Source organism: Pelobates fuscus, chromosome 3, assembly GCF_036172605.1.
Source record: "Pelobates fuscus isolate aPelFus1 chromosome 3, aPelFus1.pri, whole genome shotgun sequence".
Lineage (NCBI taxonomy): Eukaryota > Metazoa > Chordata > Amphibia > Anura > Pelobatidae > Pelobates > Pelobates fuscus.
In genome coordinates this window covers 25,895,274-25,910,999 of record NC_086319.1, presented here as the reverse complement: position 1 = coordinate 25,910,999, position 15,726 = coordinate 25,895,274, and the positions used below count along the sequence as shown (strand labels likewise).

The 15,726-nt window shown below is 43.5% G+C and overlaps 1 protein-coding gene across 2 annotated transcripts in view; it reads left to right on the top strand.

Annotated features, from left to right (window-relative positions):
* The first annotated feature begins 8,013 nt into the window (after positions 1-8,013).
* The window catches only part of WASL (WASP like actin nucleation promoting factor), a 46,671-nt gene continuing 38,958 nt past the window's right edge, over positions 8,014-15,726 (top strand). Inside the window, exon 1 of one of the 2 annotated variants that reach the window (XM_063446812.1) lies at positions 8,014-8,286. In XM_063446812.1, the coding sequence (XP_063302882.1) occupies positions 8,179-8,286 (108 nt within the window). In that variant the 5' untranslated portion in view covers positions 8,014-8,178. The remainder of the gene's footprint in view (positions 8,287-15,726) is intronic. The other variant, XM_063446813.1, reaches the window with a different exon arrangement.

The following is a 15,726-nucleotide window of genomic DNA, read 5'->3' as shown; positions in this document are numbered from 1 at the left end:
CCATCCAGGCATAATTTAGTTTTTACTCTTATTCAGTATATATATTTCATGTACTTAAACATTGTTTTGTATGAAAATAGTTTAACAAAATAGTACCAAAAAAAGACTAACTTTTTTTTAAACGTATTTTGTCTTTCTTATACTCACATCGAGTGCAAGTGAAATAAAATACTACTAATTACATTAAAAAAATTTGGTAAAGACAGGACTAACGCTCTTCACAAACTCTAATAGTTATTTATTACAGGCACAAAACTGTACTGTCTTGACTTTCGGCTGCACTGCTTGACCAACTGGAAGAGACTGCCTGGACAGATGTCAAGAAGAACGTAGGGCGCTATGTATAAAAAAACACAGTGTTCTGAAAACTGAATTAAAGTCTTATAAATGGAGCAGTCACCATGGAAACCAGTGGAACCATTTAATTGGTGACTCTTTTCCATGTTTGCATCACTTTTCAAAGCAGGCACGTTTTTTATACACAACCTCCATAGCGTTTGGACTAATTTAGCACCAATTTCTCTGCCTGAAACAGATAGCCACCTTAAGGAAAAGCATCCTCCTCTGTGCCTCAAGGCTAGAAGTATTGGTTATGTAGTAATAATGTTTATGGATTTAGTTATGACCTAGGTCAGGGTTAGAGAACCTTCTGCATTCCAGATGTTATGGGCTACATTTCCCACAATGCTCTCATAGCCATAACACTGGCAATGCCTCGGTGGAGATATAGTCCACAACATCTGGGGTGCCTAAGGATGCCTACCCCAGGCCTAGGAGCTTAGGTATATATGCTCCTAACAAATAAAATACAGGCTGTAGTTTAGAGTATATGGAATTATATATCTACTGAGGAAAGAGTGAGATTAGGGAAGAAGATGACTTAAATGGACACTATAGGCACCAAAACAATTTAGCTTAATGAAGCAGTTTTTGTGTATAAATTATGCCCCTGCAGTCTCACTGCTCAATTCTCTTCCATTTAGGAGTTAAATCACTTTGTTTATGCAGCCCCAGCCACTCAGCACACAACCAAAATGTATGTCAATGCATTGTTCCCTGCCTTGATTATTGTAATTTTGGTCTTATTGGCCTGAAAACTACCCTAGGGTCCACAATTAATGCCTTTAGCAGTTAGCGATAACGCTATGCATCATTTTGAGGAAACAGCACAATATTTTATGTTAAGGGTATTGTGGCGAAAGTAACCTCGTTGCGCGCTCCTGGAGGAGGCTGCTTGCCAGCCTCTTGCCCCAGGACTATGGGCCTTGTAAAAGCCATGTGAAAAGACTTGGTTCAAGCCATTCATTCGGGAACCGAACAGGCGCACAAACCATGGACCACCCAAGAGCTTTTTAACGATTTTACCCGCAATGTTCTAATTGTTCGTCTGGGTGGCCGCAGTTCGTATAAACAACCACGAGGTGGCGGCCATCTTGTTCCCGTGAACGCAGGCAGCGGTGTTTGGGCGTCGAGCTCATGGAACTCAAATTGGACACTGAAACTCCCAAACAACGCTGGTTTCTATACCACCTGGAAGGGCACTGTTCGGTGGAATCGTTCGTCTGGATGAGGGGAACAAGTTCCACGGTATGACTATTGACTACGTTCGGTATGCAACCACTTTTTCCCTGGAACTGTTTTGGCATAGGACCATGTGTGTGGTCGGTCAAATTATGACTTCCATGGAAAACGCGAACCCCTGACCTGATCTGGGTGATTTTTGGATATGTCAGTCACCCAGATCAGGGCTATCATGGGGATGTAACTTGTGTGGGGGTTTTATGTGTTTTAGGGGTACTCTTGGGTTGTTTGTAAATTGTATGTTTTTCTGTACCTGGAAATAATTGAGTTTGTACAGTTCCTGACTCAATTCTCTCTCATGCACAGGGGAGGAGTTTATCCAGGATGGGAAGGGACAGCGAGACCCCAGCCAAGCTGCGGCAGCTAGCAGGCTTATACAGGGAGTGCAGAATTATTAGGCAAATGAGTATTTTTACCACATCATCCTCTTTATGCATGTTGTCTTACTCCAAGCTGCATAGGCTCGAAAGCCTACTACCAATTAAGCATATTAGGTGATGTGCATCTCTGTAATGAGAAGGGGTGTGGTCTAATGACATCAACACCCTATATCAGGTGTGCATAATTATTAGGCAACTTCCTTTCCTTTGGCAAAATGGGTCAAAAGAAGGACTTGACAGGCTCAGAAAAGTCAAAAATAGTGAGATATCTTGCAGAGGGATGCAGCACTCTTAAAATTGCAAAGCTTCTGAAGCGTGATCATCGAACAATCAAGCGTTTCATTCAAAATAGTCAACAGGGTCGCAAGAAGCGTGTGGAAAAACCACGGTGCAAAATAACTGCCCATGAACTGAGAAAAGTCAAGCGTGCAGCTGCCAAGATGCCACTTGCCACCAGTTTGGCCATATTTCAGAGCTGCAACATAACTGGAGTGCCCAAAAGCACAAGGTGTGCAATACTCAGAGACATGGCCAAGGTAAGAAAGGCTGAAAGACGACCACCACTGAACAAGACACACAAGCTGAAACGTCAAGACAGGGCCAAGAAATATCTCAAAACTGATTTTTCTAAGGTTTTATGGACTGATGAAATGAGAGTGAGTCTTGATGGGCCAGATGGATGGGCCCGTGGCTGGATTGGTAAAGGGCAGAGAGCTCCAGTCCGACTCAGACGCCAGCAAGGTGGAGGTGGAGTACTGGTTTGGGCTGGTATCATCAAAGATGAGCTTGTGGGGCCTTTTCGGGTTGAGGATGGAGTCAAGCTCAACTCCCAGTCCTACTGCCAGTTTCTGGAAGACACCTTCTTCAAGCAGTGGTACAGGAAGAAGTCTGCATCCTTCAAGAAAAACATGATTTTCATGCAGGACAATGCTCCATCACACGCGTCCAAGTACTCCACAGCGTGGCTGGCAAGAAAGGGTATAAAAGAAGAAAATCTAATGACATCTCCTCCTTGTTCACCTGATCTGAACCCCATTGATAACCTGTAGTCCATCATCAAATGTGAGATTTACAAGGAGGGAAAACAGTACACCTCTCTGAACAGTGTCTGGGAGGCTGTGGTTGCTGCTGCACGCAATGTTGATGGTGAACAGATCAAAACACTGACAGAATCCATGGATGGCAGGCTTTTGAGTGTCCTTGCAAAGAAAGGTGGCTATATTGGTCACTGATTTGTTTTTGTTTTGTTTTTGAATGTCAGAAATGTATATTTGTGAATGTTGAGATGTTATATTGGTTTCACTGGTAAAAATAAATAATTGAAATGGGTATATATTTGTTTTTTGTTAAGTTGCCTAATAATTATGCACAGTAATAGTCACCTGCACACACAGATATCCCCCTAAAATAGCCAAAACTAAAAACAAACTAAAAACTAGTTCCAAAAATATTCAGCTTTGATATTAATGGTATTGATGATATTTGATGGTATTGGTATTGATGATTAATGGTATTGATGATATTTTTGGTTCATTGAGAACATGGTTGTTGTTCAATAATAAAATTAATCCTCAAAAATACAACTTGCCTAATAATTCTGCACTCCCTGTAGTACTTAGTGATACTAGGAAGCACGATTGGCGGAGGTACCCAGTCGGGGTGCCAGGCGGTCTGCCAAAGGTATGGTAGAGTCACTGTGCTTTTTCAATTACATGAGTAGGGAAATCAGTCAGCGGCATGTTATAAAAATCTGGCTATACTGACTGATTATGCGAAGGGTGTGAACGAGAATAAACGATTGATTACATGCTGGACTGATTCGTAAAGAGGGCAAGAATAACACTTGTCTGACTAGGCGGAGAATATTATCAGGAATAAACAGTTGCATTATGTGCTAGACAGATCAATAAAATGGTTAAGCATAACAATGAAGCCACCGGTGCCCTGCCCTCTCTGTCAAGACTGCCTTATGAGTTAGAGTAGTGTAACTTGCCGGCCCCCCCAGACCCAACATTCGCTATTGATTGTGCTGCTCTGACTGTGCTAGACATAGGAAAGTAAATCAACGTAATATGGGTCAGCAAAGCCGAGTTCGTGGTAACACTTGGTTAAATAGCTTACGTGAGAGTGCACCCTATCTTGGTAGTGCCGTGCTCTGTGGGAGTACCGCATGTTACAGCTCGCTGGTCAGAATGTCCATGGTCAGCATATTCCCCTGCTGGGCAAAGTGATGGAAGGCTTGTTGGGGTCCTCTATGGTGGAGGTGCAGCCTAGGTGAGCAGAGGCCTCTCCCCAGTTCCGGGTACTCTGTTTCGGGAGCTCTGTGAGGCCGTGTCTTTCCCTCTGCGGGTGCTGCGGAAGGCCATGGTGTTGTGGGCGATGCTTCGGAGGAGTTCCCCGGGCGACCTTCAGCTTTGGTGGGCTATCATCCTGTGGGACAGTTGCTCGGGTTTGTGATGTGGCCAGGTGACTTGCCCCCCCATCCCCCTCACCTCCGTCTCATGGGTATGAGGCTGTGGCAGTTGAGCCATGTGCTGGTACAGTTTCTCCCAGAACTGATTAAATATTCTCTCCAGCCGTGTCATTGCATTGTCCTCAGAGATGTCACTCAATTGCTGAGATGTGTGCACTGATGACCAGGGTGTGCCCGCCTTTTTTTTAGGCCTGGTGTGGAGGAGGCAGCGTAGTCGTGCGCATGGGGTCGGTGGGGACCCACGCTGGTGAGTGCATCAGGATATAGTGGCAGAGGAGCGGCCGTCTCCCTCGCGCTGTCCAAGCTTGTAGGCCATGAGATCTGGTTTGGTGAGACCAGTGAGTAACACCATGACATAGACAGACCATGACACAGACAGACACACACCATGACACAGACAGACCATGACATAGACAGACACACACACACACCATGATACAGACATAAACACAACGTGATACAGACAGACACACACCATGACACAGACAGACACACACCATGACACAGACAGACACAGACCATGACAGACAGACACACACACACACACACCATGACACAGACACACACACACACCATGACAGACAGAAACACACACCATAACACAGACACAAACACCATGACACAGACAGACCTTGACACAGACACACACCATGACACAGACAGACCATGACACAGACCATGACAGACATACACATACACACCATGACACAGACACACACACACCATGACACAGACACACACTATGACAGACAGACACAAACACACACACCATGACAGACAGACACACACACCATGACAGACAGACACACACACCATGACAGACAGACACACACACACATACACTGACAGAATTACATATATTACCTGTGGTCGTGCAGGGCAGAGAGCTGGGTGTGCTGGTGGCCGCTGGAGGAGCTGAGATGGCGGCAGCAGAAGGAGCATGGATGGCGGCCGCTGGAGGAGATGGGATGGCTGCCGCTGAAGAAGCTGCTCTGGCGGCCGCAGGGGAAGCTGTGCTGTGTCTGCTCCCCCGCCCTCGCGCGCTACTTAATGAGCCTCATTAAGTAGCGCACTGGGGAGCAGAGAGAGCACAGCTTCCCTCGCTGCCGCCAGAACAGCTCTTCCAGCGGCCGCCATGCCATCTCCTCCAGTGGCCGCCAGCACACCCAGATGTCTGCCCGGCCCCAGGTGCCGACAGCCCCCCGGGAAATTTCCCGGTATCCCGGTGGGCCAGTCCGGCCCTGGCTGTGGCTATTAGTGAGTTAGAGATTTTTATTTTTTAAAGACTTAAAAAAACTATAGTGTTAGGAATACCAAACTATATTCCTGTCAGGGTCTTACCTGAGTTGGGAGTCTGTAGCGCAGATATGACGCTCACCCTTGCAGATAGCCACAGGCCGAGGTGGTCAGGTAAGAATTCACCTGGCCTGTGGGTCTGTGCACGGGGGCTGTGCAGGATGCAGTACCAAATTCGCAGGACAGGCAAGGACAGAACCAGCAGGATAGTCGAGGGATAGCCGAGGTCAAAGGATGCCAGAGGTAGAATAAACGTAGTCACAAGCCGAGGTCAAATACACGAAGCAGAATAAACAGGAACACTGGTACGACACAGGAACAAAGATCAAAGACTTGACAATGAGTGCAGGGCGAGGCTGGGTTTAAATACCCTGCTAATGGAGATCAGAGTCAGGTGAGAAGCAGGCAAGTCATGGTGCAGCCCCCGGTGTAGTAGCCAAGCCAGAATGAACAAGGCCGGAATCAGAAGTCTCAGGTAAAGCCGCTGTGGCTCAGAGGTAGAGAGCAGGACTGGGATAGACAAGTACCCCGGTTCAAGTCCCCTGTTGGTAATTCCAGGAGCGACCACGTCTTGCCGTCTGTCTCACAGGTGAGTACCCTGACAATTCCTAACACTATAGTACCCTCTGCCACCCCTCCTGGCTGCAAATAAATTAGGGTTAAAAACACTTTTTTCACTTACCTGATTCCAGTGCCAATGTCCCTCAGCTCTGGGTGGGGCTCCTCTTCCACCACGGCTATTCCGGAACCTAATGTGCATAAGGCCTTCTTCATAGGAAAAAAACACTGACTCAATGATTTCCTATGGGGTTCTTCAAGGTCCTCGATGTCTTCATGCAAAGCGTGAGGACATCCGGCATCCTTTCACTGAGCCTCTAGTTGCTGTTTGGTAGGCTAAGGGGACAGGGACACTGCACCAAGACCACTTCAATGATATGAAGTCATCTGGGTGCCTATAATGTCCCTTTAAATTTCACAATTCAGTTTTCAATGTCACCCAACAGGAAATTATGTCACTAATTCACCAGGGAAAAACAAACGTTAGTCTTGGCTATTCTCATGTAAAACCTGTCACTGCCCTGGGGATTCCCGACGAAGTTTACAGAGTTCTTCGCTAAATTGTGGTTTGACAGGAACTCAAAGTGAATCTCTAATGTTAGGCTAAAATGCTCAACTGCACCCAGCGCTGTGGAATTTCGTTGTCTCTTTATAAATGATACTACTAATAATAATAACTGGAAAAACTCTCCAACTCTGCAAACGTTGTAAATCTGATCATTCAGGGCCTTTAGATTGTAAGCTCACAGGCTACCTAGCTAAACAGTTTGTATAAAAATAGTTTCTATATCTAGATCCCAGCTTATGGACAAGGCCCCCTTTACCCTTTGTCTGTGTATATTGTACGTTCTCTCCGTAATTGTACAGTGCTGCGGAATATCTTAGCGCTACATAAATGGCAATAATAATAATATAGAAGAGTTTCTATATCTAGATCCCAGGTAACGGCAGGGTCCTCTTTACCCTTTGTATTTGTCTGTGTATATTGTACGTTCTCCCAGTTATTGTACAGCGCTGCGGAATATGTTGGCACAATCTAAATATCAAGAATATAAATAATAATAATAATAATATAAAAGAGTTTCTATATCTAGATTTCAGGTAACGTAGCACCCTCTTTACCCTTTGTACTTGTCTGTGTATATTGTATGTTCTCCCCGTAATTGTACAGCGCCGCGGAATATGCTGGCGCTATCTAAATGGCAATAATATAAATAATAATAATAATAATAATAATATAAAAGAGCTTCTATATATCTAGATCCCAGGTAACGGGCAAGGCCCTCTTTGCTCTTTGTATTTGTCTGTGTATATTGTACGTTCCTGTAATTGTACAGCGCTGCGGAATATGTTGGCGCTTACTAAATAAATAATTTCCCATTGACTGATCCAAGCATACAACCCCCCCTCCCTGTGGTTTTCCCCTGGCTGGCTTGCTTGCTTGCAGGGGAGGGGGGCAAAGATCAGAGCTGTTACCATGATAACCCTCAGGTCTGGTAACAGTCACTGACAGGTAAACAATGAAACGGACGGAAGCCGGGCAAGGGTCACAAAGTGCGTTTTAGAGTTTTTTTTTTGTCCGCGCGCGCTGGTGGCATGGCGGTGCGCATGCGCGCGAGCAAGCTCCTGTCGTGCCGGCGCTCCCCCTCGCTCTCGCCAGTGCGTGCGCGCTCGCGCGTGTCTGCGTCCCTCGGCCTGGTTCTGCGGCTCGACGGTGAGCGCGCACGTCGTCCTCCCCCGCAGCCCCAGCTCGGGCCCTGCTCAGGCCGTCACGGAGGGAGGAGGCAGCGAGCGCGGACCCTCCCACCACAGCCACAGCCACAGCAGCCGGGATATGGAGCGGCCCTGACTTCCTGCACACACGGGAAGGAGAGCGGCCCCACCGCAGCCATGAGCAACAACAACAGAACCGCCAAGAGGGCGGCCCACTGCGGCTCCCTCCTGCTCACCGCCACCGAGAACGACACGCTCTTCGGCTGCCTGGGAAAGAAATGCGTGGTGAGTTAGCGCCAACCTAGGCCGCAGCGCCGTACACAGGGATGACTGAGGGTGATGGGGGTGGGACGGGAGAGCAGGGCCAGGCTTGGACACCCCTGGCTGTCACTGGGTGCGCTGGCCGAGACTGACATCCCTCCTACCCTTACTCCCATCACCTGGTGACCAATCATCCCAGGGCTGGCTGAGGGTAATGGGATGGGGAGGGCCAGGCTTGGACACCCCTGGCTGTCACTGGGTGCGTTGTCCGAGCCTGACCTCCCTCCTACCCCTACTCCCATCACCTGGTGACCAGTCAGCCCAGGGCTGGCTGAGGGTAATGGGATGGGGAGGGCCAGGCTTGGACACCCCTGGCTGTCACTGAGTGCGCTGGCCTAGCCTGACATTACTCCTACTCCCATCACCTGGTGCCCAGTCAGCCCAGGGCTGGCTGAGGGTAATGGGATGGGGAGGGCCAGGCTTGGACACCCCTGGCTGTCACTGAGTGCGCTGGCCTAGCCTGACATCCCTCCTACTACTCCCACTCCCATCACCTGGTGACCAATCAGCCCAGGGCTGGCTGAGCGTCCTGGGAATTGCAGTCTACAATCAGCTGAGGGGGGTGGAGTGACAAGTGCTGGGTGTCTGTGTACCAGGGACTGATCCAGCACAGGAGCAGTGCATCACGGGAAATGTAGTCCACAACAAGTGGAGTACCAAAAAAATAGCTAGCAATTCTACTCAATGCCTCACTCAACTCTCAGTGCAGCTTACATGTAACCAATATGGAGCTTTGCTGTGTTTATATGTTTGTGTATGTTTTATTTATGCGTGTGTTTTGTCTATCAAGACCACTGGTGTTTGGCTTTTCTGCAATTTCACTATCTCCATTGATTCAATGCATGGAATTTTCCACTAGGTAGTAATTTTAAAAAGAACACATTGTAGACAGAAAAATGTATCTCCATGAATGTATTATGAGAGAGTACTTGTATATTTTATTGATGAATTGTAACTCGTGTATGGGTTGCTCACACGCCAAGATGCTCACATGCCAAGTACATCTATTATATTTGAGGAATTTAGTTAGACTTACTGAATTTAGTTAGACTTACTGATTTTTCTAAATTTAGGTTATGGGAAAGTTAGATCACTGGGTCCTCACTGAGAATCAATAACACTCATTAAAGGGATACTAGTCCCCTTTAGTTCCCCCTTAGTCCTGCTATGTAAATCATTGTTTTACGTTGGAAGGCACGGTTTTCTTCTTGTGGCTGTCAATCAGACATCCACTCGAACAATTCCTGATGATGTTGGAGAAAGCAGCGCGCCGACCCAGTGCCAAGGGAGATCAGCGCTGAAATCAGGTGAGTATACAAAGGTGGGATATAGAATCCCTTTAAAAAAATATTACCCGCACCCCTATATTCCTTAACATCTACAAAGACAAATTAGCTCTAAATTGTCTAGAATATTGTTATTTCTGTTTTTCTTGTTGAGGTAATAGATATTTTGTTTCAGTATTACTTATACCCAAAGTTGGATGGTCTCCTTCCTTTATGGCACTGCTGTTTTTCCAAATCTTCTAAACAAAATCAATGAGAAAACTACTGTGCTAATGGTTTGAGACAAATAGTCCTGACAATTCTGAATGTTGGACTCACTTGCGTGTTTTTTATTATTTGAATCTGATTCAATATTTTGTTTTTGCTGACTAGTACACAATACTACTGCAATTTAAAATAAATAAATACGTATGCTTACATGAACTGGGTACAATCTACTACTTTGTAATGCATTGGCACATCTCTAGCTAGTTCTAAGTTGTGTTCATGGAAAAATTGTAATACTATATATATATATATATATATATATATATATATATATATGATAAGGAATTCTATGTTGGCTAAGATACAATTTTTAGTTGAAGATTACATAACAAATTGTGACTAAATGAGAGATCGAGAGATACTAAGGAAAGTGTCCAAGATTGCTCAAGAGTTTTGTGATTTGGGTGCATGATGCACAGTTAGACACATGTATATGTTGCTTGTTCATGAATGCAAATTATAGGTCTGTGTTACAAAGGGAGTGAGGTTTCTGTTGTAATGCTTTTGATCATAATTTATCAACAGAAAACATGACCCACTCTTCCTTTGAAGTTTTTGCATGGTCGATGAACTAAAAGCACAAAAAAAGCAATTCCACACGAAGTACTCTCAAACAATTATCTAGTGTACAAAATATCTTCTTGCATTGTCAGATTCGTGAAGGGATATTTAAAATATTTAACCAGATATTTCATAATTGGGTATATCGTCTGGTATTAGGTTAAATATTCACTTGCAAATATTATTGCACTTGGCAATATGTTACCTTTGTAAAACTGCAGTACAGTAGTAAGAACAATTTACAAGCCCATGTATCTATCAGGTCCAATGTTTCACTAGCCATTGGCAAAATTGTAGTTCTGTCCAGTAGAAATTCACCCCTGGAGCGTAGGCTGTGACTGTGTGTAAATTTTAAGGCCCGGCTAGTAGAATAGGGCTACAAATAATATATAAATCAGTTTCATATTTTAAGATCCTTAATTTTAGCCACAATTAAGTCAAGTCAATATCATGGAATAAGTTGGGGGCCAAATGGTGGTGTCTTGTATTGTTCCCATATGTAAATCGTTGAGGATGTCATTATCAGATGTAGGGGTTGGCGAGAGTAAGGAAACATTTAATGCATATAATTAAGAACCCGCTTAATCTAGCATATTATACCTAATATGGTAGTCATGCCATGTAGCTAGCCATCAGCAAGTAGTGAATGCATGACCCTTTGTGGATGTCCAGCCACTTAACCACTACACTATTTATAGAGATTCTAGTTTTGGTTTGTAGCAGGCCTAATGTTTACTCTTGGCTAAGAAAATAAGCAGCTTCCTTACCTCTATGGTAACAGTATAAATCAGCATATTACCTTTATAACTCTTCCCTTGCCTCTACCTATTGAACACATAGTTGTTAATTGTATCCTTCTCATTTACATATATCATTTTGTTTCATTTTTATTTTAATTTCTTTGTGATGCTGCAGATTTGTTTTGCTTTTTTTATTTCTTGTTTTATCACAAACCATCTCACTGTTTAGATGAGTGTATATTGATACTGCTCATTTATCTGAGTTGTATATTGTATTTCCGGGTTTCTTGTGCTCTACCCCTTCTGCTCTGCCTCCTCCCTCTCCATATGAGCTCATTCTACCAGCAGGAAACACTCCCTTGGATTCCATTCCACCTGGACAGGTGACTGTGCACGTGAAACATGCATTACCTGATTTTCTTGTTGACTTTTGATTGAACCATGTTCTACTTCAGGCTCTCCTGAGCACTGTTTCATATAGCATTTAAGGTTGTGTAAAAGCAATGCAGACATGCAATTAAACGGCTTAAATAGCACAAATTTCATTTAATATATGATATATTAAATGATTTTCTGTGTAAAGTAATCATTAAATATTTAATGACTTCTTTCTTTGCTTTGTTTTTATAGACTGAAACCAGGTTCTGTAGTTTTCTAATCTAAATTTCAAAGTTGAACAGTGCTTATACCTGAGGGGCCCTGAAATACATGCACAAACTTCTGTATAAAGTAAAAATAGTCAACAGTGAAAGAACATCCATTTAAGTGATAGTATTGCTTTTCAATTAATCATTAACTCACTAATGATTTTTTTTTTTAGGAAAATATTTTTTTTCCTAACTTTATGTACACTCTTGGCATGTAATCTTCTATAACAACTACAGCACATTCGAGCAGTATAGTGACGGTAGACCTCTGGTGCCATCCCACAGTAAGTAGTCACTCTTTGACACTTAACTGGGTCTCCTGGATGCCTCCAGTCTGTTGTCCATTTGTGATTATATATAAAGGTATAGTTATGGTGGTTTCACTTCCACAATAAATGTTCACATTTCATCCATATTTTTGCTAAATCTATTGGCTGAGAGTGTCAGCTTGCTCTCACCCAGTGAATTCCGTCCAAATAGGTGTGGAATTGACATTACTACAGTGGAAGTAGGAATTTTAGCAGAAAATTATAACCAATAAAACATTTTTTGACTTCTTACTGTAGGAGGCTGCCATGGAATGACAGCAAGCCGCATTAGTTGTGGTTCTAGATGCCCCTTTAATGGTTATGTCCTTGCCAGTAGCTGCTGCCTCGTGTCACATAGTATACAGTTATTATTGAACTAGTTTCTGTTTAAGTGAACCTGCTATGAAATAATTACTTATCTGAAATTGCTCCCATATACATTGCATACACCATATATCACAAAGATACATGATTGATAATTCTGATAAACTTCGTCAAGGAGGCTGGGCAGAGCCAAACACAGCGCTGGCCAATCAGCATCTCCCAATCAATGCATCTCTATGGGGAAAGTTCAGCGCCTGCATGCAGAGTGTGGAAATGCTGAACATCAGTGCTGCACGTTGTGCAGCATTGACCCAGGAACCATCTCTAGTGGATGTCTGGGTGACTGCCATTCGAGGTGTTACTAGGGAACAATGTAGGCACTGACTTTTCTCTAAATGAATATGCCTGCAGCAACATACTATAAACACCTGTAGTTGTTCTGGTGACTATAGTTTCCCTTTAAGAATTTGCAACATCCTAAGAGGCCAACACATATAAAATGGTCACTGACTCTATGTCCATTTTATATTCTACTTATAAACCCACTTGCTCTCTTAATTATTTATTTTATCATATGGATATTTTAAAAAGAACAGTTTGTTTTATAGTGGAAGTGACAATGCATCCTTCCATTACCCTTGTAAAGACTATCATTTACTTTGGTGAATAAAGCAGCATTGCATTTCCGCATTGTCGGTAGTGAAGCTATCCCTTGATCCCTTAAGTCTGCTAATACTCACTTGACCATATACTGAGAGAGTCTGTACAAGGGCCTGTGTATTGCAGGGGTTAACTAATTTACAGGCCTCGCCCTGCAGGTCATGTATACATTTTTATTTTTTTACGATTAGCACAACCAATGGTTAACTTTAAGTTAGCTATTCAAAGTGACAGTGCCTTTATAGTTAAATTTTGGGAGCATTTTACAGTTTGTTGCAAGGACACTATTATTATCGCCATTTATATAGCGCTAACAGATTCCGTAGCACTTTACAATAATATGAGAGGGTGTATTTAACTATAAATAGGACAATTGCAAGATAACTTACAGGAACAATAGGTTGAAGAGGACCCTGCTCAAACGAGCTTACAGTCTATAGGATATGGGGTATAAAACACATTAGGACAGAAATATCAATCAAATAAGATGGGAGTAGAGGAGAGAGTAAAGTGCTGCCCTTTAGGAGAGAGCAAGCGACAGGTATGTATGGTAGAGATTACTCTAAGAGGCCATAAGATTTCCTAAAGAGATGGGTTTTAAGACACTTCTTAAATTATTGAAGACTAGAGGAGAGTCTGATTGTCCAGCATTCCTACATTGTTGGGTTGTATTTTTATTACTAAAAGTGGATTTTTAAAAATATTTGTTTTGTTCAAGTAACATTGCTTATAAAAGGGGACAATCCAGGCTGAAGTTTACCCATCATTTATAATGCTTTATGCAGATAATGTATTAATAATATTTTAATGGAACTATAGTCACAAAAACAACTTTAGCTTAACGAAGGAGTTTTGGTGTATAAATCATGCTCCTGCAGTCTCATTGCTCAATTTTCTGTCATTAAGGAGTTACATCACATTGTTTATGCAGTTCAGGCAGACCTCTGTGCATGTGACTTGCACAGCCTTCCTAAACACTTCCTGCAAATAATCATCTAATGTTTACACTTTCTTTATTGTAAATTCTGTTTAATTTAGAATCTCCTGCTCTGTTAATAGTTTGCTGAACCCTGCAGGAGCCTCCTGTGTGTGATTAAAGTCCAATTTACAGAGCAGGAGATACAAACTTTTAAAGTAAGTTACATCTGTTTGAAAATGAAACCATTTTATTTTCATGCTGGCTGTTTGTCACAGGTAGAGGAGGTGTGGCTAGGACTACATAAACAGAAAAAAATGACTTAAAGAGACACTATAGGCACCCAGACCACTTCAGCTAATTAAAGTAGTCTGGGTGCTGTGACCCTTTTGCACTTAGTGCTGCAATGTAAAACATTGCAGTTCCAGAGAACTGCAATGTTTACATTGCAGCTCTAAGTCTGCACCCAGTGGCTGTCTACCAGACAGCCACTGGGGGAGCTTCCAGTATCCAAACAGACTTTTGGTCTGTTACCTGATGCTGGATGTCCTCACGGACTTCCAGCGTCAAATTTTCCCCATAGGAAAGCTTTGAATAATACTTTCCTATGGGGAGGTCTAATATGCATGCACGTGGCCATTGATGCACATTAGGTCTCCTCTGCTGGATGACATCGGCGCTGGATTCAGGTAAATGGCTGAAGGGGTTTCGCGAGGGAGTGGTGGGGGACCTAATAAACCTATATTGCTAGAAAAACGACACTTGGCACTATAGCATCGCTTTAACTCCTAAATGGCATTAACACTTCAGTGGCATGATCTATACACACAAACTGCTTCATTAAGCTGAGATTGTTTTGGTGACTATAGTGTCCCTTTAAGAAATAAACCAACAATGCACATTTTAATTTCCTGCACTGTAAATCCCCTGTGAACTCTGCCCAGGCTAGGAAGAGACAGACACCTGTTGCACTTTTTTTGTTTTTTTTTTCCCCTTAAAACATTGCTCTTCTATTTTATGATTACCTATGTGTAGCGGAGAGCTGATTTCTCGCAGCTATTCTCCACTTTAGATCCAAGGAAGGCTCAGGAACAAGTCATTAGTAAATCCACAGCAGAGTTTCCAGCAGGTAAAAAGGTACAGAAATATCCCCACAGCACTCCCAATAACTGGACGACACACAGTTTCAGGAGTAGAACTGACAATCGTTTATTCCAAGGTTTCTTATAAAGCCTGCTCCCATGCAAGGGAGGGAACTATAGTAATTATGACAGTAACCAATACCATTCTTGTTACCACCCACACATCTCCTCCCCTCAGAGTGAGTCATAATCCCCTTAAGTTGTACCATACTTTACCCCAAACTTGGATGTACCCCTAAACCATCACATATCCTTAATATCAGGGTACCGCTAGGTAGCCCTGATCTGGGTGAATATAATATCCAAAATTCACCCAGATCGGACCAGGGGTTCGGTAGTTACAGGCATGTGAAGTTTGACCGACCGCACACGAGTTGGTATCCGAAAAGGGTTCCATGAGAATGGGCCCTGCGGTCGGTCTCCGTTCGGCAGTTAAAACAGGCATTTATAATTGCCATCCACATTTACATTCACCTGGATAGTAATTCCCTCATTCGGTACTTTATTACTACCGAATGGGGATTCGTTATGTTTCTCCGTTCGGCAGTTACGG